This window comes from Caretta caretta, chromosome 10 (genome assembly GCF_965140235.1).
Source record: "Caretta caretta isolate rCarCar2 chromosome 10, rCarCar1.hap1, whole genome shotgun sequence".
NCBI classification, from domain to species: domain Eukaryota; kingdom Metazoa; phylum Chordata; order Testudines; family Cheloniidae; genus Caretta; species Caretta caretta.
Window position 1 is genome coordinate 66,850,448 of NC_134215.1, and position 24,818 is coordinate 66,875,265.

General features: G+C 41.8%; 1 protein-coding gene and 1 long non-coding RNA gene across 2 annotated transcripts; one reads left to right on the forward strand and one right to left on the reverse strand.

Annotated features, from left to right (window-relative positions):
• Positions 1-444: 444 nt before the first annotated feature.
• Positions 445-21,496, forward strand: WHAMM (WASP homolog associated with actin, golgi membranes and microtubules). The gene is made up of 10 exons (XM_048866621.2): positions 445-1,201; positions 5,734-5,907; positions 7,302-7,452; positions 8,081-8,250; positions 10,446-10,611; positions 11,639-11,826; positions 13,463-13,549; positions 13,640-13,735; positions 16,016-16,469; positions 19,529-21,496. The coding sequence occupies exons 1-10, from the start codon at positions 602-604 to the stop codon at positions 19,822-19,824; spliced, it is 2,382 nt and encodes a 793-aa protein (XP_048722578.1). The 5' UTR covers positions 445-601; the 3' UTR covers positions 19,825-21,496.
• LOC125643635 (uncharacterized) lies at positions 4,433-18,676 on the reverse strand. Its single transcript, XR_007358775.2, has 3 exons — positions 18,562-18,676; positions 9,754-9,851; positions 4,433-4,848 (listed from the first exon to the last, which is right to left on the reverse strand). It is a non-coding gene; the product is annotated as an uncharacterized LOC125643635 (long non-coding RNA).
• Positions 21,497-24,818: the final 3,322 nt, after the last annotated feature.

The following is a 24,818-nucleotide window of genomic DNA, read 5'->3' on the forward strand; positions in this document are numbered from 1 at the left end:
CTTTTTGGCAGGGGCTCAGTCAACTTGATGTTAATTTGAACGTTTCTACTGCATAGTTCTGATTGATTGCCATTGAACTCACTTGAATACCAGTAATTTTACCCGGTGTCCCATATTTAGCATAGGGAAATATGGTCACCCTAATTATTCATATCAACTGCAATTTTGATTCTGGTTTAAATCAGGGAATGTGAACTACATTTAAGAGGGAGGAGTGTGTGCAGGCCTGCGTGTTTATTTTTTTTTTTCAAGTGGGACCAATTATCCCAGCCTCGCAGCCCCTCCTTTTAAAGGGCACGGGCTGACTAGGAGCATCTCCTTTTTCAATGGGCTCCACTTCCTAGGGCAACTCTTTGGCTCCTCCCCCAGGCCAAGAAACCAATCAAAAGCAGCGGCTCCGGTGACGTCTATCCCTCCCGCATACTTCTCCCCCCTCCCCGCGCTGCCCTTTAAGAAATGCCACTTTCTGTTTCGCTCCGGGTGATACAAAGTAGCGGGGGGCGGAACGTTGGGGCCCGCTGGCGGGGGCAGCGAGAGGAGCCCGCGGGCGGCGGTTCTGGCAGCCTGGCCGGGCTCTGAGCCGCCTGCCCCGGGCTGGGCCATGGCGGCCGAGCCGCAGCCCGACAGCCTGGAGGGCTGGGTGGCCATCCGGGAGAACGCGTTCGCCGAGCCAGAGCCGCACAAGCTGCGCTTCCTCGTGGGCTGGAACGAGGTCGAGAGCAAGTTTGCGGTGACCTGCCACAACCGCACCCTGCAGGAGCAGCAGCGCGGGGCGGCCGGCCGGGCAGCCGGGGAAGGGGGCGAGGAGACGCCGGCTCGCGAGCAGCAGCAGAGCTGGGCCGGCCTGTTCTCGGCGCAGGCCCTGCTGGGCGTGCACCAGCAGCTGGCGGCGCTGAGCGAGCGGCTGGAGCCCTGCTTCCCCCAGCTGCCCCCAGTGCTGCCCGGCCAGAGCAGCGGCAGCCTGTGGACGCTGCTCTTCCCCAGCGGGCCGGAGCTGGAGGAGGCCGAGCTGGAGGCGCTGTGCCGCGGGCTGGAGCGCTACCTGGGGTGGGCGCTGGAGCTGTGCGGCCGCAGGGTGGTGCTGGACTCGCTCTTCGCCCAGGACCAGCAGCAGGAGGCCGAGTACTTCGAGAACCTGCACGAGTTCCGCAGGAAGGCCCTGAAGGGGCACCTGCTTGGGGCCAAGGAGGCCCTGCGGAGGGTACAGACTCCTGGGCTGGGTGTTTGGGGGTGGGGGTGATGGGACCCTGAGTGGCTGGCACTGGGACCCCCAGGGTAGGTGCCCAAGCAGGCCTGGGAATTTCTCAATGCCATTGGTATGGCACGTGCCTTTGGGGCTGTGGCACTTTCCCAGCTCCGAAGTTACCATTGGTAACCTGGTCACAGGCGCGTGGGTGAAGCCTGAACACATGGGCAACCCAGACTCTCCAGTAGGCCCCCCATGGTACGGCCTTTGGGCTGGAGGGACTAGGGGCCACACCACACGTGGTGGTTTTGGTAGGGTTAGTACAAGCCACTTGCACTCAGGGCTAGATGGACCTTTGGTCTGACGTTCACTTTCGTTTGGATTTCAGGCTAAAACTGACCAATAGCCAGAACTGCCATTTTGGTTGTTTTTTGGGTGGGGAACATGTGAAATTCAATGGCTTTTGCTTGATCACTATCCGAAGCCATGAAACACAACCATGTGGCCTGAAAGGGACTGAGTGACTTCAGCAGTGCCTGGCAGGCTTAGCCTGATTTTGAACATAATTTTACACCTCTCTAGACCAATATCCTAATGCACTACATGGCTCTGAGCTCTACTTCTTTTTACATAGCATTTTTCAGCCCCAATGTGCCTTTACAAGTTGATATACAGATGGGTCACTTATACCGCATGTCATGGTGGCTTTCACTGGAGACTAAAATGCAGTAGCTGTCTGCATGAGGCAAGGATCAGTAATACCACTGGTGGAACCTGTTCGTGTGCCCTTTTGGGCTCCTAAGAGAATGTTATATGTCTGCATGAATGTGTGATGTCACTATAAGAGCAGCCACTGAAGGAGATTCATGTATTTTTGATTAGTTAGTTAACATGTCCATGAAAGACCCACACTGTTCAGTTCTTTTGGGGTGCTTCAGTTGGATCCCAACCCTTCAAATTTGGACATAGTGTAAATTTACTCCTATCCCGTAGCACTATTGATTCAATCACACCCTCCTGAAGATGCCATTTTCCTAGGCTGTGCTTCGTCAGTCAATATATACATTGTTTTAGTAGATCTTTTAAATTATGACGACTTCCTCATTGAATCAGTAACGCATCCTCTTCCATACTGTCATCTAGTCTGATGCTAGAACGAAGTTTTAGAGTATGCAAATATGTGGATGTGACACTGTGGAATATTGGACCAGCGTTAAGCTTTGAGTTTACATGAGTAAACACTTCTATATCCAGAAATAGCTAAGCCACCAAGCTCAGGTATTCTGAATATTTGTCAGTCATTCCAAAGGCCATATCTATAAGAATATGGAATGAAAATGAGTTTCAAGTGTCCTATAATAAGTATTGTGCAAGATGCTCAAAGTTTTATATTTTTAAAATATGCCTCAGCTAAGAAAATCTACCACCTGTGCCTATAGAACATACAATAATGTCTACCAAAAATAAGAGTACAAAATAATGTTGTGAACTAATTGCCCCATAATCTTAAAACTATGTCCTCACCAAAAAGTCTGTGAACATCTAATTTGTGTATAATACCAACTGGTACATGCACGCAACTGAAGATTTTACAGTTTGTATCTAAGTGGCCTTGTGCCTGTGCCAAATACCTGATTTATGGATGCCTAAGTGAGAGATTTTGGGCTAGTTGGTGCACAAACTAATGGTGATACAAGTTCTTACTTCCTATACGTATAAAAGCACCTTCTGAAAAACTGCCAACTATGATTCATGAACAGACAATTAAAACAACAAAAAAAGATACTTATCTACTTCAAAGCAATATTATTGAAACTCTGTTCCTTATTATGTTAGGGTCATGTTTATATTTTCAGCAGTGTTAAGAAATCACTTTTTAAAAAATGGTTCCTAGTAACCTAGATGCAGATGGGGTATAACTCTTAAAATAGCCTTTAAAAATAATTTTCAAGACTAATTATGCTGCATCCACACAACCGTGTTTGCAGTAACTAAATTCCACTTCCTAACAGCAATAACATATGGGGGTTTTAGGACAATTACTATACTTTTTAGATGGTTAAAACAATGAGCTTTTGGCCTCATTTTTCACACAGCCTAGTGCATCATTGTTTACACAATAATTTAGATTTTTCCAGAATGACAAAGAATGTTTGTGCATTCTCCTCACAGGAGATGCTGTTTACATTTTAATAAGTAAAAAGGACTGTAACTGGATCACCAGAATCAACCTATCTGCCTCCTGACCCAATTAAAGCACAGTTGAGTCTTTCTGTTAAGTTGGAGCAAACACTGTATAAATCTGTTTCTGAACCATGCAACAGCCTTGGACTTTGGCAGGCCTTTAGCATGCTTTGGGAACATGATGAAACCATGGCTCAGTTGCACCTATACTGTAATCTGAGACAATAATTTAGCCATGTCAGGGGATGCCTTAAACAGCACTGTTGTCTCTAGTGGCCTCACAAATTAATGCAACTGTGGGATGGGTTGTTTATACGCATTTTAGAGGGAAGGAAATTGAGGTTCTGTTATTTTCCCCCAGGTAACAGCGGACCCCTGAAGCAGAGCCGTCAATAAAACTCTCTTCTCCTGGCTTGTCTTAAATGCAAGAGCATCCTTCTCGTGTTATAGCCAAGTCTTCCCGTTAATGGTGGCAGTTCTAGTGTAGGTGGAACTAGAAGCAAGAGTAAATATATCCTGCTTCTGTCTGCTGCGCCAGTCGGAGCTGTAATACCGTCCTTTCCCCTGTACAATGGGCCTAGCAAAGACACATGGAAATATATAGAAACTTCATCTATTTTTGTTCCAAAGTGGAGTTCCTGCAATTGTAGCAATGCCAACTGAACCGTTATAGCTAACAGTCAGCCAGACTCTATTAAAAGAAAATTAGGTCTTATAACTGGAGGGTTTTACAAAACTTAAGATGAACTAAAATGTTCTCATGAGTAGTCTTTAATATTCACTGATTATTTCCTCCCAATTATAAATGTTCACCATCAGCGACATGAAACTCCATCTCCCCCACGTTGTACGTGAGAATCAGAAATGAAGGTAACCACTGTGCTTTCATTCCAACTTTGTTGTACACTTGGCTAGGACAACAGAAAAAACAGATCATTAAATTGCCAAAAGTCACTTGTGGGGAATCTGTCTTAGTTACAGCGGCCTCGTGGGGCAGCCCTATGATCTCCAACACTGTCTGGAATCTCAGCGGTACTGTGTGGCCTTGCCCCTAACATGCCCCTCCTGTGTCAGGACATGTGAGGTGTGCATTGGGGCAATTATTTCCTGTCTGAAACTGGGGCTTTTAGGGCCCTTTGAAGCCTCTCCACCCCTTTTACCCAGAATAAAGTAGCCAGAACAGAGTGAGGATTTTCACCTTTTTCAATAGTAACGTGATCAGGTCCACATTTTCCATTTATTTTTCCTCCCTGCATAGAAGACTTCATTTCCCTGTCACATTCCTGAGTATCTCCTCTTTTTTCCTCCTTTCCACACTTTGAGGCTTGGTATCACAACCAGCATCCTTCTAGGTAAGGATGATGGTTCCCTGTGGAGCCGGTCTTAGTTTAATTGGCACACAGACTGGGCTGTTGTCAGGTTCTCTCTTGCAACACGCACAACTGTCAAAAACATCGGTGGTCTTTTGCCCAAACATCCTGAAATAAGAAAAATAAATGGGGGTTACATTGTGTCATGCAAATGTCATGATTTTGTTTCTATTTTGTGAATAGTGACTAATATGCAGTGATCTATTGGCATTCTATTAAATTTTCAGTAGCACTTAAAGGCCTTAAATGAGACTGGGCTGCACATTACAGACATGTAGGAGGAGGAAGTCCCTCCCTAAAAGAATTAAAAATCAAAATACATATTATTGGCATAGTTAAGATTAAGTTAAAGGTTCATACATGCCATTCTGATACTGCAGCTTTAGGAATATAACTATAATATGCTCCAGAAGTTATCAGGAATAAAAGCCTGTATTTTTAAATGAAAGTTTGTATCTTTATGTCTGGAGTCAGATCTCTGGATACAAAATCCACTTCTTGTTAGTAGGAGTTTAGTAGTCTTGAGGAAGGAGGGGAAGATATCCCTTATTTGTCCTTTGTGTACATGGTGTCTCATCTACTTACTGTGCAAGCCATCCATATTTATAATAGGCAATGACAAAATCATCTGTGAAAATTTAGAATTTTTTTACAATAACAAGTAAAATGTCCTAGGCACCATTGTATAGTTATTCTTCTAATGTAACGTTCAGCAATTAGTGCCCTTACGAGTTTGTCCTTGGTGATATTTCCTGCTGGATGTAATTGCTGAATGCCTTGAGTACCTCTTTTGTAAGTGGAATTTTTGACTATTTCATCTAATGATAAGTGACACATTCTTTCCACTCACGTGTGTCAATGGTGACAATACACACACACAGACAGACAAAATGCAGGCTCTGAGGTATAGCAGTGGTGCTCCATCTGTCCATTCTCCCAATAAATGTGCATGTACTGTGGCTAATGCTAACTTACAAACCTTTTATCCATTAGGTTCTACAGAAGCATAAAAATGCTGACACAATGGTGGCTTTAATGAAGGTTTATGAAGAAGAAGATGAAGCTTATCAGGAATTAGTTACCATGGCAACACAATTCTACCAATATTTACTGCAGCCATTTAGAGATATGCGAGAACTGGCAACATTATACAGACTGGAAATCCTGGTAGGTTTTCCTTTAAGAGATCAAACTTCCTGGCATGTGATATACTCCATCTGCCTCAGTGCAATTTAGGCTATGAATTACTCAAGTATGTCCAAGATTTATATTCATTGGCTTTATTCCCAAGTTCATCAACTTGTGAGTAATGTGATAAAAACCTGAAAAATTCAAAGTTAAAGCTGACTTGTTGTTGTCAGTAGTCTGTATAAGATCCATGTGCTAAAGGCTTGAATAGCATCTCATCCACTGGCTTCCGCCAGCTTTAACTTAATGCTCTGTTTAGTTTCCTCCACTGTGGGTGTGGTGGCGGGGGTTTTTTTGTTTTTGTTTTTTTTAAAGCAAAAAAACCTTCAGCTCTGTGGCATTTTTCCTGGTATTCTGAGTTTACAGGGACTTCAGCGACAAAAGAACACCAGTTGTATTAATTTTCAGAAGGACTTGTGCTCTTTATTCACTTTTGAAAATTCCAACTAATGTTAGTATTTTGTGTTTTTGTATCAGATGTGTCCTGAAATTGTATTATACTTTGAAGGAAGGCAATCGTGCATTGCTTTGATTTTGCATTTTAATACACTGTTAAAGAAATGTTAAAATAATGTTTTAGGTGGAACTAACAGGAGCAAAGTAATGCTGAGTTAAGGCTATAACATCATGATTAATTCATCATATTGGGCCTGCAAATTAAAAGTCTAAGATCAATGCACAAGGTGTTGCAGTTTCCAATGTGCTGCTTTATTTATGGTGAGATAAGTGAAGACTGCAGTTCACGGACCAAACTCTGGAAAAAAAAATTTGTTCTGTTTATGTTAAAATCTTAAATGGAATATTAGACTAGATTTCAATTGTTTTTAAAGTATTTTCAGGTTCTACACTTACACTTTTCCCCTGCCAATTTTTATGGATTTTACAAATGCACTTTCCTGCTTCTTAAATCTTCCTGTGTACCCTGTTGCTGTGTGAAAGATCCTCACAAACAGATAAGAGTGCAAAGCGCTGTCAAATGCATGAAGTAAACACGTGAGGAGAAAATAGAAAATATCACTGTAACTGAAATAGAACAGAATATATTTGAGTTATTCTTGGTCACAGATAAACATTTTCAGACAGAAGTAACTTTTTTTTAAGATGAAGGTGAACATTAAGAAATAAATGAATCCAATGTTTTTCTAACTAGCAATGCACAAGCCATTGTTATAGAACAAAGGTGGCTCTTTGGCAATGAGAACAAAAAATAGGGTAGCTTCGATTAATGAGTAGTGACTCACTTCACTACAGTAGACGTAGAGGTCATGACAACCGTCATGGCCTGCCTTTGCACAATTTCCACTGTATTGTACAGGCTGAGTTACAACACTGTCATGATTGACATTTGGTTGAAGAATAACCTCTCTTTGTAGAAATCCTTACAGATTGATAGGCTGGGCCCTAAAAGAATAGAAGCCTTGCAAAAAGAAGCTGAAGACTGGACCGAGCAAGCTGAAGAAGCGGTGTGTTCCATTCAGGACATCACTGTGAGCTACTTCAAAGAAACTGTAATGGCACTGGCAGGTAATGAGGGAGAACTTACTGAAGAGTTGTCTTTAAGGCACATATGCCCTAGTGTGACTGAGCTGTGTTCAGTACAAGACAGCAGATAGGAAGAGAACACCCTTGAACCACTTTGCAGTCCCTCCCAGCTGCACATCTTGGAGCCAGCAAGAGCCAGTCTCCAGCATAAGTAATAAAAGTGTCTGCATGATAACTTGCACCAGTTTGACTAAATTGGTTTAAACCTCACCACTGGTTAAAGCAGTGCAAGTTTGTTTGTAGGCTGGGCCTGAGATTTACAGCTGACAAGCTTCTCAACAAACAACACCTCTTACAAATATTTACTCTAATTTTTTTCGGTGCAGAGTATTAAGGATTTCATCCTGTTAATTAAATCAGAGGTTTTTTTAATGCTGTATTTAATCATGTGCATGGTGGAACTTGTGACCAAAACGTTAGACCTTTATTTATAATACAATGATTTCAGCTTTTCTAGTCCTATAAATTCAAAATAGCACAGTCAATTCATAAGTAATTCCCTCAAAATATTGAATACCATGCAGAGTTCATGCGCTCCACTGAAGACCTGAAGAAAGTTATTAGTGCCACAGCATTTATAATGCTTTGTTGCAACCCTTTAATCTGGCAGCAATGCACAAACAGATGGAACAAGATCAGAAGAGATTTGGCCAAGCCACCTGGGCGTCTGCTTCTCCAAGACTAGATCACCTGAAGTATATGTTAGCAAAAGAGACTCTTCAGCACATGAGAGCGAGAGAACTGTGCCTGAATCACAAGAGAGCTGACATCCGGAAAAATGTAAGACCCTAGCAAAGAGTGACTTGAATTCTTTTCTGTTACTCCAATGTAAGGACCTCATCCAAAGCCCATTGTAATCAGTGGCAGATGTTTAGGGTCAAAAGGCCAATTTCCGCAGAGTGGTGAAGTGCCGTGCTGAATGGTAGAACTTTTAAAAATACCAAACCAACCATTGTTGCCTCAAACAATTTTGTGTGGGGAACCTCCCCCTTCCCCTCCCCCCAACTTATTTGACAAATTTTTAGTTGTTGTTGTTGTTTTAAATTGAAACAAAAAAGGCTCACCTCCCCCTTTTTTATTTTCAAAACTTCTTGTTTTGAAATTGTGGAGAAACGCACACTTCCTCCCGGTTTTTTTGTTTTGTTTTTTGTTTTAATTACTACTCCCCCACCAAGTGTGCATGGGATGGGGGAAGAGGCGTGCTTAGAAGAAAGTTACAAATTAAAGTGTTGTTTTTACCTTTTTAAAAGAACTTTCACTTTTCAATGTTAAGATTGAGAAGTGACGTATTTTCAGAGAGGAATAACTTATAATAATTCACGATATATTAATAGCACTGCATCAGAAATGGAAAATTTTGTGCCTTTACTAATATAAAAATTCAAAATGATACTGTCTCTAACTACTACAGTTCTCCAACTTTTTTTTATTTTCCAAGTGTAATATACTACACTGTCTCCAGTTGTTCTTAAGACCAATGCATTTGTGTTTTATAAAAGGTCCTTTATAATAGATTTCTGCATAGTGGAGAACTGTTGTTAGCCTTATTAGAGAGGGGGGGAAATTATAAATGGCACAATATTCTATTAATTTAAAAAAATATTTGTGATGCAGAGTCATGCATACCGGGTGGTATTTTTATTGGGCAGAGCTTTTCATCAGTAAAATCCACAATAGACCACTGGAAATAATTAACTACTATTGTATTATCTCTGATCAGTGTGTGGAGCACTGATTCACAGCACTTGTTTGGCCATTTTTGTTGTATTTCGTTTTGAAATAACACAGGCTTTGGGTTTCAGTCCTTGATCTTGATTCTGTCTTGTAAAATCAAATGCTGCACATGCATGTCCAAGCAAGCAATGCGATACAGGCCCTTGTGACTGGAGGTCATGTACAGACCTTTAAAATTCAAAGCTTTGCTTTTTAAGGACCCGATCAAAAGACTCACCTTGACTTTGATACATTTTGCATGAGGCCCTAAGAGATTTTTTTCTTTAAATGAATGGTTAACAGGAACTCCTGGTTAATGAGATTCTATTTTACCTCTTTCAGTTTCTGCTTCAAAAAACCAACCATCTCTGTCTAAAGCATTTGTTGTGCCCATCGCTCTGGTAGCTAAGCACATGTCATTGTGGTCAGAATTTTTGCACGTGACTGTGCCCAGTCATGTCCCTTAGATCTACACACAAAGCAGCTGTGTTTAGTAGGCATTGGAGTTAAAGAAGTGTTAACGAAAACAAAACATATACAAAAAGTGATGAACAGTCCAACTAAACATACCTTAATTGCTCATCATTCAGTCTCTTGGAACTTGTGATGTCATCATTTCTCTAGCTCTCCAGTTGCCATAGAGAGTTGTCCTGGGAAGATTTTAATTACTAAAGGAGAAAAAACAAGCTGGAAAAAAACCTGTTTAGGTTGGTGGGATTTTTTTATCTATATAATAAGATTCCAGGATTGTCACTGTGTCTCTCTGAAACCTAAAATGTCTGTTGAGTCAGTCAGTGAGAAGCAATGAAACAGCTACAAGCATGGCTGAGAGTTCTTTTAGTTCAGAGTATACCAGATTTAATCACCACTGGGATTTGTGGTTTGTTACTGTCCAATTTTTAAGTTCTCAGCCATTTTCAACTCTTTTTTACACACGACTTGACAAATTCCACCCATGCAACAGCACAGGCTTTCAGCTATAGTTTATTTATACATTGCACACAGTTCTTTCAGTTGGTCTTCATTCATTCATAAATAAGTGACAAAAAAAGGGCCCAGAGCTATGTCTCATGTCTCCCTTTTGCTGGCCACCTTTAGAATCAACCATCTGTTCTCAGTTGAAATGACTAAGTAGTCAGTCTGTTGTTTTTACTCCTGCTGTTTTCATCTGCATGTTAGCGTATAAAGCTAACCTTGGAGTGTGTCTGTGTGTATTCTTTCCCTGATTCTTTGTTTTTTTTCTCTTGTTCGGAAACATACAGATGGAAAACCTTGATGAACAAGAGGAGAATATAGCTCTAGTAGAGAAGCTGGAAATAGAGTATTATGAAACCCAACTGGAATTGTATGATGTACAATTTGAGATACTTAAACATGAAGAAATGCTGCTTATTACACAGCTGGACACTTTAAGGAGACAGATAAAAGGTAAGAAAGAAAATCATGGTTTAAAGAAAAGCAGAAAGCCAAACGTTCTAACACAGAGGTGCACACATCCTATTAAAAAATAACAGATCACCCTTACTTGGCTCTTGATTCCAAGGGAGCATTACTGGATTTTCTTGGTGCTGAAGCAACTTTTGATTTGTTGCCTTAATAAGCAAATTTGGTAACACTTTTTGATAAATAGACATTAAGGGCCCACATTGACAACTTACCGTCTTAACTGCCTCTGTGTTGTGTGTGCGCATCTGTTTTGCATGTATAAAACAAGTAACTGTATGTGCATGTGTGTCTCTGGTCCTACAATTACCTGTTTTGTGCGTACAGACTGACAAAATTAAGGAAACCCATTAACAATTGGGTCCTAATATTGAAAGTGTCGAACTGCAGCTGAATTACAGTAAATCTGCAAAACACAAAATATTAAAACCAAAAAGAAGTGATAATAATTTGATACTTCTCAAGTACTGATGCATTCTTGTTGTTTTTGTAAACTACTGTATATGTTTGACACACCGTGTTAGACATTTCTCATGTTCATACCAATCCATGTTAAGTATTCTCCATTATTTGTAAGTACAGCATCAGGTGAAATAATGTTGTCCATTGTTGTTTAGTAGTAGAATCAACTGCTTAATGTTTTGTCTCATGACACTTGTTAGTTTGCCACGAGACTCCAATCAGTGAATGAAAAGTTTTACACGTTATCCTAAAAAAGAAGACATTTTAAATAGGAAACCAAGTGATGGCAAGAGTGGGAGCATAAGCTTGATCCTGCAAACACGAGTAGCTTTACTCATGGGAGTCAAGTGACATGTGTGCATTAAGTGTTTGCAGGATCAAGTTGAATATATATAAGAGTACTCCGCTTTGTTTAAAATTGTTCTGTCTAACAAATTACTTCTTGTCTTTTACAATGGCTTTTAAGGTGTCATTAGCTCTCGAAGTATTTAAACATTTAAGGAACTCTGGAGTTCTCTTTTCTTTTTTTAAATGCTGACTGCCTTTCTAGAGAAACAGGATGAAGTTGTTTACTATGATACCTGTGAAAATCCTGAGGAGCTCCAGGTCATTGAGCAGACAGTGGGACAACATTGTGCTTGCTCATCAGAAATCTCTAAGCTGAGGCTGAAGACTCAGCGGCTGGAGGCTAAACGTGGGACTATCTGTGCGAGACGAGCCTACCTCAGGAACAAAAAAGTAAATGTGCTCCTGGAGCTGTGCAGTTTCTTTAGTTCATGCCACAAGTCCTGCTTGCTGAGGAATAGATAGAAAACAATGAGGGAAGCTTTGGGAGGAGGAGTATACAGGACAGTATGTGACTAGGTACTGGGTCTCGTCAGGAGGCAGGGGTTTGAGACCGCTTCATGCTCCACTGATCCTGGGTCAGCTCTGGGACAGTCTCCCATGATACGTTAGAGTTGCTCTAACTTACACTGGCTGCTGATGACCCCAAGGGGTTGATAGACACCTGAAGTTACTAGAGTGCAGTGAAGTCCCGGCCAGATCCCTTGCCAGACGATGGAAGGAGTATGGGCTAAGAGCAGTCACCAGAGGATCCACCTACATGGGGGAGAATCCTCCCTTGGCTGGCTATGCCAGGTTTAGGCTGCTTGTTCCCTGGCAGTATGGCAGAAAGCAGCCAAAGGGCAGGAGAGAATCTGGCCCAGACTGTCAAGACTGCAGGTACAAACAACAAATGCAGTGCCGTGGTTCCTTCTTTAGCTTTGAGGGCGATGGTCATTCGGAAGGGAGTTGCTGCTGCAAATCTGTCCAGCCTTTTCATTTCGGTGGGTTTTTTGTTCACTCACTGTTTCACTGACAGTGGCTAGTGCCAGGTGCCCCAGAGGGAGCGAACCTAACAGGTAATGATCAAGTGATCTCTCTCCTGCCATCCATCTCCACCCTCTGACAAACAGAGGCTAGGGACACCATTCCATACCCATCCTGGCTAATAGTCATTAATGGACTTAACCTCCATGAATTTATCTAGTTCTCTTTTAAAGAAGAGCTAGAAGAATCTCATTAGAGATACGTCTGGAAAACAGCATCTCTTGTGACCACTTCCTTGGCAAAGAACATATTTTGCTTCTGTTTTCATTCACTTAATTGCTCTCTTTCTGTTGTTTAACATTGAGGCCAAACCCCAGCTGATTTGTGAATGCCTAACTGACCGCATGGATAAAATCCTCCATGTGGACAGTGACAAATAAATGACTGAATGGTGAATCGGGCAGAATATAATGAACCTGTGTCTTCTCTGACCTGTTCCTGTTGAAGAGTATTGTACCGTTAAACGTTCCCTGTGCTATATGTGCATGATTCATCTGTAATTTTATATATAAGAAATGTCGCGAGGCGGGGTGTCAAGTGGAGGGAAATAGAGGGAGTTTCCATGTAACTTATAATCCCGATTCCTTCCGTGTGTCTCCTCCCTCACATCTCCGCCATCCCTCTGGCTGAGGCCAGGTGGATACAGTTTCTTCAGCGCTCATCAGTGCTGTTTTTGAATGGATTGCAGGGGAGAGAAGCAATGTAAGATGCCCCCCTCCCATGAAAGGCTGAACATGCTTCCTCTGTAGCATTCCTTAGCCCAGTCTGCCAGCTCAGGGCAGTGAAAGACTAAGACCCTGATCCAAACTCCACTGAAGTCAGTGCAAAGATTCCTACAGACTTCCATTCTTAGGGCCTGATGCATTGTCTGCTGAACTTGGGACTCCTACATGGCAGGACAAGGCAAGGCCCTATGTAATGGACCTTTCAACTCCTCTGGTAGCACACACGCACTTCTTAAGTGAACTATCTAAGGTTTGCCTGCGTTATGCTGTTCCACCAGGATCAGTGCGAAGAGAGCCACCGGTTTAGACTACAGCAGGCACAAGAAAACACAAAACGCTTCCATCAGCATCACAGCATCCAGCTAGTGAGTACAAAAAAAGGAACATTTCTTGCAGAGACTGTGTAGCTGCACATTTGCATGCATACCTGTTTACTTGCTTGTCTTTAAATGCAGAAAAGAGACAAGATGAAAGAGGAAGAGAAAAAGAAAAAAGCTTGGATAAGCCAGGAACGCCAGAAAACACTGGAGAGGCTAAAAACATTCAAAGAGGCAAGTACTGTAAATAACGTACTAACATGTTAAAAAGAGATGTATGACTATGAAGACGCCATGTAAGTTAATGTGAGTGGGCAGGGGAGGGAAAGAGGCCTTCCTCTTAAATATAGTTTAGTCACTAGTCCTTTACAACATTCTTTAAATATCATTGAGCCGCTTTTGGAACACTATCGTGGACTCTCGTACTTTACCCCGGAGAGGGTAAGAATAGTATTGCAGTGGCTTTTTCTCACTATGAACAGAATTTCAGGCAACAGCTTTTCCTTTCTTCCTCCTACCCCCTAAGAAAACCTCCACAATCACTTATCTGCATCTTTGCTTAAGAAATAGCCTTATAGGGAGGGTTAAGCTGTTCTCAGGAGGCATGTGTCATTCCCATACATGCCAATGGGCACTCGGCAGATGGAGTGGAGACCTGACCCTTAGTGAAGACAGTAAAGTTGATACAGTTGTGGAGAATTCAGGTGTTAAGAAGAAATGTGGCACATGTATCTCAATATTTGATTTTCATGTTCTGGTGCACACATAAGCCTGATTTGTGTGTATGCACTGGGCACACAAAAGTGGGCATGTGAGTTTGAAAATCTGGACTAAAATGTCTTGCGTATCTTGTGATGGTAACCACAATTGACATAGGACACGTCTGAAGCTATAAATGTTTGCTATTACCTATACCTCTATTCTGTTCAGTGACTAGTATGCAGAAGTACAGTAAACTGTTTACTGAGTTGTAAGTTAAGGACTTCTAAACCCCTGGCTTTCAGTGTTTAAATGGACAATCTGAGAGAAGAACATGTCTGTAGGATAGTAGTGGATGGTCTTTAGCATTTCTGACCATTGAATACTGAGTGAAATCATTAAGAATTAATCCATCATGATCCATTTGCTGAGTTAGGTGAAGAATAAAACATATACATATATATGTATGCACACACATTCTTGCAGTTAAGCGTGAATTAAGGTACATCTCACTTTGTTGAGTTTTTTGTTTTGTTTTTACTTAAGAAAGCTAATCATTAGAGTTTTCCTTTCTTGTAAGAACCTGAAATCTCATCTTCTCACCCTCCAGATGGAACCATCTCACATTGTTACCCTTTTAAGTAGTTTGCCTATGGTTATGTAAAGCCTAGCAAAGAGAAGATAGTCTTCCCCATTTTGTTTAATTAGAATACGTGGAACATACTCCTTTCTCCCACTTATGGGAGGCTAGGCTGGAAATCAGGCTCGGTATCTAATTTAAATCTCACTCCTTTTAAAACTGTAAACACGTCTGCTTATTTTTACAGGAAAGACAAAACCTCTTGTTTGTGACACCCACATTAGTTTCCATAGCAAGGATTTTTGCTATCAAAGTGGTTATTTTAGTCCACTTGTATAAGTTAGCCCCAGGTTGAGAGAGGAGGGCCAGAGAACCTGTGACAAGCACTAGTGTTGTAAAGCAGTGGCTGTCAACCTCTCCAGACTGCTGTGCCCCTTTCAGGAGTCTTATTTGTCTTGCGTACCCCCAAGATACACCTCACTTAAAAACTACTTGTTTACGCAATCAGATATAAAAATACAAAGGTGTGTCAGCACGCTATTACTGAAAAATTGCTGACAGTCTCATTTTTACCATACAATTATAAAATAAATTAATTGGAATGTAAATATTGTACTTACATTTCAGTGTATAGGTTTCAGAGTAGCAGCCATGTTAGTCTGTATCCGCAAAAAGAAAGGGAGTACTTGTGGCACCCTAGAGACTAACTTCACGAAACCTTATGCTCAAATAAATTTGTTAGTCTCTAAGGTGCCACAAGTACTCCTTTTCTTATTTCAGTGTATCGTATATAGAGCAGTATAAACAAGTCATTGTATGACATTTTAATTTATACTGACTTTGCTGGTCCTTTTATGTAGCCTGTTGTAAAACTAGGTAAATATCTAGATGAGTTGAGTACTCCCTGGAAGACCTCTGCGTACCCCCAGAGGTACATGTACCTCTGGTTGAGAACCTCAGTTGTAAAGGGATGCAACATTATTAAGTCAAGAGAGCAGACCCACCCTGACTGTGGTCCCATCTCCCAAGGCTTCCCATCTCAATTGCAACAATGTTTGTTCTTTAGTCACCTCCCTGCTTTATCCCAAAGTGTGACTAATCAAAAAAACAAGGTTTTTCTCTTGCATGGCTTGTGTGTCTCATATTGGCCCCTGCATGCAGTCTTTTCCTCGGCATACATTGTTTTTACCAATACGATGGGGATGTTAACTCCTGACTTCTCATTTTCTTTGCAGAAGTGTCCAGCTGAGTTTGTGCTAAAAACATCTCTGTCGCAGCCTCACATCCCCAAGCAGCCACAAGGTATTTCCCGTCCGACTCCAGCGCTGTCCCCTCAGCCTGTATCAATAACTCGCGCATCCCCAAAGCAGCTGAAAAGCACTCGGCCAGCACAAGCCAGAGGTTTAAAAGCAGCATGTGGGAATATCCCAGCAGACATCCCTGTCCAGATTTTTGTTCCTGCCGGTGACCCAAAGCAACAAAAGCAGAATGAGGGGCTGATTCTACCACCACCTCCACCACTGCCGCCTCCTCCTCCTCCTCCACTTCCGGTCTGCCAGCCTCTGCCCTTAAAGACACCAGTGACAACCAGAGACCAGCTGCTTCCCCTCAACAGGGAGGGCTCTGTGGAGAGTGCCGCAGCACGGAGACTAGATGACTCATCCAAAAGATCTGTAAATAATTGTACAGGTAACTACACTAATGCTGACTGATCTTTTCCTCCTCCTTTGGCATTCTGACCTCTCGCCCAGCCTCTTGAAGTAAGGAGTATTGTTGCAGGAAGCAGAGGTTCTCCACAACTACTGTCTCTGCTGTGGGCTAGGAAAATCTTCAATAACTCTGCTCCCAGAGACAAGGGCCATTACCATGGACCTCTCAATGAACCAGCTGTCAATATATGCGTTTCTCCTGCACTTGTCCACCCACGCCAAGATTTTCAGCAGTGACTAGTGATTTTGAGGCATCTCAAAGGGACCTGACTTTCAGAGGATGGGTGCTCAGTGCTTTCTGGAAATCACTGTCAAAAGTTGGGCTCCCAAGATCACTGGTTACTTGAAAATGATGTTGGCTTCAGTCTCTGCTAAAATGACAGTTCCACTCTTGCTTCCCATGCCAGAAGTGTAACTATTAACAGCTTCTTTTAAAAATTAATATAAACAATTCTTATTGCCAGTTCTGCAGTTCAGATATAATGATCCAAATTCACCACCTGCTCTTCCTTTCATATGAACCCAAACTCCCATTGACTTCTGGGGAGTGGTTCTGGATCTACAGTGGCACTTTTAGCATCGTACGTTGGGCAGAACCCTTTTCTCCCAAACAAGCTCTTGCCATAATCTTAGGAGAAGGCATGTGTGTGTTAAGATTCGTGACACACTCAGGCAGACTGCAGCATTGGGCAGCTTTGTATTCCCAGTAATCCTGCACTTTAACGTTGACTGTTTATGCAATATGAATGTTTACTGTACTCTGATGTTACCCAAACTCTGAGCTTATGGGGTTCCATGTTTGTGTGACCAGTTGAGATTTGCTTGGCTTCCAAGTAAGGGTTACTGTAAGTGGTTCTGTACAAACTTCACCCAGGGTCTGAAAGTCAAGTTGTCTGTTTTTCTAGATCGTTCATTGGTCACAGGAAAAGTTCCTGCAATCAAGTTCTGCTCAGGTGTAACCAAAGGCTGACTTTTGCTGTTGGAACTTAATTAACAGTTCTGACCAATGTCTGAGAACATAACTCAGCAAACCCCCATAACTCTGTTGGACACTTTTTGCGAACAGGCTTATTTTTGTAACTAAAGTAAGTAGATACGATATTTTGAGTACTCCCAGGGAACAGATGTAAGTAGGAAGACAGCAGTTCTACAATGACGCTTTACAGACCTGCACTGCACTTCCAGTGAAGCAATTCCTTAAATGTGGTGCACACCTTTCCTTTTTCAAAATATTCACAATACATCTGTCCAACCATTGTAATCACTCAGTTCACCACAGGCAGGACTGCCTGTTCAGTGTCTTCAGTTCTTCCAAGGTGCTGTGAAAAGTTGTCTTAGCTGCAGGTCCATAGACCAGTAGGGTAAGACTTCAGTCAGTAATGTCATGGGATAAATGCTGCCCATAGATGCATGCATGTGGCTGTGATTGGCATCAAGAATTGCATGCAAGAGAAGAATTTTGATCTTTTTCTATAGGAACTGCTTTGCTAAAATCATTCACAGCTAATAATGCTCTATTATTTTTGCATAAACAAAGCCTTGGGTTTTCCAGCTTTAACTACTCAAACTATACATTTTTGATACGTTCAAAAATTAAAATTCAGAAAAGTTGTAGCTTAGAAGTTGTTTAATCTTACATTTCTTTAAAGAAAAAAGCCAGCATTTTAATTGCTGTAATAGTATCCAAATGAACACTGGGGCATTCTGATAAGGTCGCACTAGCAACTTGTTTATGAAGCTCCACTTAGCTATTCAAAACCTTTGCATGTAAAATATGCCTGCATAGATTCTTAATATGGAAGGCTTTCATACAATTTAATTCAGATTTTTGGAAGAGTACAGTATTTAGTATTTGTATGCAGCACATATGATATTTGGACTCTCACAAATTAGCTCTAAAGTATTAGCATACTTTCCTTTTAAAATGCTAACAGTAAAATGAGCACCTGTCTTAACATTATCAATCTAAAAGGCCTTTTTAATCAGGCAGTGTATCTTCATCAGCAGACTTAGTTTAAATTTGACTTAGAAGGGTGTGTATGAAGAAAAATTAGTTTTTGCTGAGTCCTTACCTGGCATCTGCAGTTCAGTGTCCCAAAGGACTGCACAGAGTTCAGTACTGTATTACATTCTCAGTACAGTGTGTGAAGAATTAGTCACACAGCCTTCATTGTAGTGCACATGAAGAAGTACTCCCGACTGTGAGCAGCTCAGCAGAGGGCTTGGGCCTATTGATGTACGGAGACTGCCTCTCTTGAGTGCTAGAAAAGGAGACCTCCCCCTTGCTGATTGAGTCTGAGGTCATCAACAAAAAGTCCAACAAAAGAAGAGAAACACGAGCTGATGCCAGAGTACTAAGAAAATAGGAGAGAAGTATGTAGCCAGAAACTTGCACAATGTGATCCTTAAGTTCAGAAACTAACACTCAGCATTTAAACCATGTTTTCACTCAGATCTGAGTTATTTTCAAAATTAACACACAAAAGATCCCCCTGCTTGCTTAGAACCTGATCCAGCTCCCACTGGGGTCAATGGCAGTACTCCCATGACCTTCACAAGTGCAGGAGGATCGAGCCCTTATGCTGTAACCTTCATCTGTTTTTTTATCTTCCTTGAGGAAAAACACAATTGGCAGTTACAGCAGGCATCAAAGCAAGCAGGGGGAAACTAGATTGGTTCTCGTACAGAATAGCTTTTTTGTGTTCAGCAATATTATTTTTAAAACATGTAGACGTAAAACTGTAATGAAAAATGTGTCTTCCGTTGTGTATAATTTCTCCTCAGGCACAGCACACGAGCTTGTGTACTGACGAAGGGGGCTAGATTCTCAACTCAAGAGCTTTAGCTGCCCAATTCCAAATATTGTGAGTGACATGGTTGAAGCCCAGGACAATCTATGCCAGAACTGACAGTACTTTCCCCTTAAATCTCTGCTAGAGAAAAAAGAAAATAACGTAAACAGTCTTACAGGGTTTCATATCCCCCACGCTAGCTATTTTTGTCCTTCTGAGTATAATAATTTGATTTGATCTGTCATAGGATCCATGGATGAAGTTTTGGCTTCTTTAAAACGTGGTGAAGTTCTTCTTCGTAAAGTGGAACAGCCCAGTTTGTCACCTTCAGATGCCTCTATAAAAGACAGCATCCTCTCTGCTATACGGCAAGGAGTTAAGCTAAGGAAAGTGAATCAAGATTCCAAGAAAGCTATCAGTAAAGGATCCGACAATGAACTGGAGAGAAGCATAAAGGCAGCCATCCAGAGAATTAAAAAAGTGTCTGCTGACTCTGAAGAGGATGAAAATAGTGATCACAATAATGGAGAATGGGACAGTTAACTGATTTAGAGCAAGAGATGTATTGACTGGAATGTTGTCTTCATCAGTTTGCACACTTTAGAAGCTGCATTCTGTCTTTGGAAAAATGAATGCGTGCGCATGCACAGGAGAACTAATCCCATGATAGTTCAAAAGCTCCTGTATATTATTTTAAACAGTCCTGTTGATTCTTTGCAGAGGTTAAGTATTTTTTGTTGATACAGGCAAAGCATAGGTTTAAAATATATTCTCATGTCTTAACAAGAGATTCCAGCTCACTCAGGCAGACTGAGAGTTCTTCAGTGTAGCTACAGGGAGCTAAATCCAGGAACACAATCTCCAGATTACTTTGTGGTGCTGACTACTGCATAGTCAATAAAAAAGCGACCGCAAACTTTTTTTAATAATGAAAATTAACAGAAAATCTACTTCAGACTCAAAAAAGAAAAAAAAATCCTGGCATTGAAAAGGCAAAAACAAATCCAGAGAGATCATTTTAAAGCAGTTCGAAATTCTTCACATTGTTATCTCCAGAGCCTGTTTTCCTTGAACTCTGTATTGTCCATAATACAGATTACTCTCAACATTTGTGAATAAGGGCTTTGCTACTCATTAGTAAATAACAATTTACCATGACATTATAAGGCCTGCACTAGGGAAGGACTCAGTACTCATGATTAAGGCTGCGAGTCTGTCACGGAATCATGGATTCTGTGAATTTCCAGGACCTCTGTGACTTCTGCAGTGGCATGTGCAGTTGGCCTGGGGACCACCTGGGCAGCTCGGCTGGTCCCTGGACCAGCCACACCAGCTGGGGCAGTCTTGGGCCATGGTGCCCCTCCTCCCCCAGCAACAGCAGCAGGAGTTTTTTGGAGGGGGCTCACGGCTGAGGCAGGGGTTTGGGGTGCAGAAGGGGTGAGGGCTCTGGGTGGCGCTTTCTTGGGGGGGGGCTCATAGGCAGAGGCACGGCCAGGTGGCTCCATGCACTGCCTTCCGCCCATAGGCGCTGTCCCTGCAGCTCCCATTGGCAGCGGTTCCCGGCCAATGGGAGCTGCAGCACAGGCGCTCAGGGCAGGGGCAGCGTGCAAAGCTCCCCTGGCCACGCTTCCACCTAGGGGCCACAGGGACATGCCGGCTGCTTCCAGGACCCGAGCCAGCCCCTCTCCCGCAGCACCCAAGTTTTAGTCAGGGATATATAGTACAAGTCATGGACAGGTAACAGGCTGTGAATTTTTGTTTACTGCCAATGACCTGTCCATGACTTTTACTAAAAATACCGTGACTAAAACGTAGCCTTACTCATGGTTGTAAAGAGGAATGTTGGATATTGAAATAAGCACTACTGTATTAAATTACTGAAAGTTTGTTTCAGCAATGAGCTAAGAAAATAATGTGCTTTCAAACGTACATGATTGTGTTTCTTTTTAATGCTTAAAGTGTTTTGAAGCACAGTGTTTTTAATACTCCAGCAATCATAGTGAATTGTTGGCATAGGAGAGGATGCCAAAATATTTTATGTACTGCGTTTTCTGGGATCCGGAAGTGTAATACGGTGCTGTTGCACTTCTGTGTGGGGAAAATGAGACTTTTTATATCTGTGCTTATAATTTTATAGTAGTTGATACAGCCTTATAATAAGTGGCAAGTATTTACATTATGCCTGGAACCCAACTATTAAAAAAATACAACTAAACTATATTTGTAGACCTTATTTTATCTTGGGTTGATGATGATACGTACAAATGAATCAAGTTTTGTTCTTGGGGCTTCTACTGGACTTTGATTAAAAGCAAAACCTTACACTACAGATGGGATATCGTTTATCCTCATTTTTAAAACTACTGATAGTTTCGTGTAAGTTACTGATTCCTTATTTCCTTCAATGCAAAGCTTTAAGCCTGGTGCCTCAAAATTTTTGACAACTGCCTTTTTTGTAGTAAGTGGCAACCTTACAATGATTGTGCTGTGCCACAATAAGGGCAGCTAAATGCCCTTGCTTTCTCAAAGATTTTTGTATTGTAATTTGGTGGCAAATGCGGAAGGATGGTAGCCTTAACTCCTTGTTCTTGTGCCATGGTGACTGGTGATGTAGCTCTGAACAAGAGCCACAGGACACCACGTTAATGGAAGCTGTTGACGATTCAGCAAGGCAAAACTACTGCAGTTGGGGTGAAGAGGAGGGGAGTGGGATCTTCAATAAGGATGTTGAGGGGGGGAAAGCTAAAGAAGTTTGACGTTTCACAAATCTCTTGCATTTTTCAAAAAGTTCTTAGAGTCTAGGTGGCTTTTGAAAAACAGCTTATAAAATTTTCTCCTTTTTTTTATAAAGTTAAAAGCATTTGAGTTATATCCCATTATGCCCTAGAAGGTTCTAAATCTGGGTTGAGGCATCATGTGACTGCAAGAGATGCCGGCTTTGTGAAATCTAGGCCTGTATATACTAAGCAGCAAACAACAGCTTGGTGGAGGGGGAACTACTAAAGGCAACTGGTAATGACTCCAGCTGATGAAAATATTGGCATGCCACATCTATGCAGATGAGTTGATTTGTTTTTCAGTATTATTATGGCGGACAAAAAGGTACCAGCTTCAGCTTAATTTGTTGTTTTTAAACAAAGAATATCAAAGGCATTGTTAGGAGCAACAGAATCTCCCACTCTGGAAAGGTTCTTTTATCAAAACAAGTCACTTACACACTTTGGATCATAGATGTAGCTGGTGTGAATGGATGTAACCCCACTTGATTTCAATGCAGCTATCTGATTTGCAGGTAGCTGGGGATCTGGTCCTTTGCTTTTCTTATTAATCTAACAACTGTGAAAGTTACTCCAGTCAATGGTTAACAGTCATATCCTCTTGTCATACCTTCTCCCTTTCACTTTGTTATAGCAAGCACAAACTTACATAAAGGGAGGTGCCTCACTTAAGCTTGTGTCCTACTCTAGGGTCTGGTGTTGCTTTAGAACTTGCATCTGTAATATTGCACTGTCCTTTATTTTGAGTGTAGTTCTTCATGGAAAACAGAGGAAGCTATACCTGTATTATTACTTTTATACTGATATAACTGCATCCACACTAGTGGGATTTAGCAGTATAACTATACTGGTACAACGTGTGTGTGTGTGTAGACATGACCTAAGTATTATTGAAACTCAATGGGGTTTAGGCGCCAAAGTCAATTTTAGGCACTTTTGAAAGTTTTTCCCCTTGAATCACAAAGATGGACTTTATTAACTAATTGCAGTTAACAGTAGTACCAGCTCTTCCATTCTGAAGTCATAGAATGTAGTACCCAAAATTCACTCAAAGCATCCACTGCCCACTTGGGGTTATGTTTCCATTTAGTGGACAGTCCAATCTGGGAGTGAGAGAAAACACAGTTACTTTTTTACAGTGGGCACAGCTGGAAGACCATAGCTGACACTTATAGTAATGCTCCATTGTTTGTTTGTGAAGTTTGTGGGCATGTGAGGATGTTTGTGTCTAAAATAAAAATGTGTCATGTTCAAAAGCCCAGCGTTTAAGTTTTACAGGCCAAATCCTGATCTGAGTTATGCAAGTGTAAATCATGAATAATTCCACTGACAAAAAGCAGCCGTAGAATTAGCAACAGAACTCTAATGGAACATTAGATGGGTCAGTGGAGTTGCTGCTGATTTAGGCTGCTACCATGATAGCTAAGTACTGTTCAAATTTATGAAGTGCGCACGTAAGATATTTCTCTTTCTCCCATCCAGTAAGCAGATGGTATCTGTGGTGTGTCTTACGAAAAGGCTAGAGTGAAGAAATGGGCTTAGCAATTTTGTCTAAAAGTGCTGAGGTTCTTGATCTCTTCCAGGAGTGAGATCCAGCTTCACTAGCATGTGCAGAGAGATCTAGTGGTTGCTGACACAAGTTTTACTCTTGAGGTTGGTTGGTAGCTCTGTTAGTCTGTGGAACACAGCTAGCCTGGAAGGCCATAATCACAGAGTCAGGCAGGCCCTTGCACCTTCCTGATGTACAAGATGAGGATCAAGGTGTTCTCAACCATTTATCACCACCAGCTGCATTGGAAACACCACCATTTATATCCACCTTTATCTGACACCAGTAATGCAATATTAGAGCTGGGCCAAGTTTTCCAGTCACAGTTTATTTGCCGAAACATACACTAAAACAAAATTTTGGGGGAAACTTAGCTCGAAGTTTTGTAAATGGTGCCTCACTGGTTAACGCTCTCACTCAGGATGTCAAGTCCCTCCTCCTGATCATCTGTAAAAGGGAGGGGAACTTGTCCCACAGTCCAGGAGACGACCCTAGCCACTGTCCTATGGGATATCCTCATGTCGGGGAAGGGTGTCTCTCCTGTTGAAGCTGTTCCCCTCTGTATAATAATCACTGGAGCACAGACTTGGACTTAGATCTCCCACGCCCATGGTGAGTGTTCTAATCACCAGGCTATCGCATGATTCTCAGAATCTTTCCTGGCACAATGACTGTTCATTGTCATTCATAATGGTCATTCATTCATTCTTTCGAGCAGTCACCTCTTATACAATTCTCTCACTGTCGGACTGAGCCTTACATTGCAGTCCCCTGTGTATCAACTGTGGCTTATGTCCAGACCCTGCAATTCCATTCTTTCTGGTGGCAATAACAGTAGTAATCAAACAGATTGTGAATGCTTTGCAATCTACTGCTGAAAAGTATTATATAAGACCTAGGTATTATTTCAGTGAAAAGAGATTGTAAATAATAAAACAGACTGTATCTAGCTTTTTCCTATGGCTTACCAGTCCCTGGATCTGGGAAAGCCCTACCGCTTAGAGTCCTTTTGCAGTCTCTCTGAGTCAGCCCTTCTCTCCACTAACGGTCTCTCCTGGGAATGGCTTTTAACGCATTCATGTTCTTTTGAGCGCTAACCTCTCCATCTTTAGCAACATAAACTTGCACCCTATTGGCGACCAAAGACAGGGGTCATGATACTAACAGCATGACACATTGTCTTTCAAGTGCAGGCATTGTGTTGTTTCCTG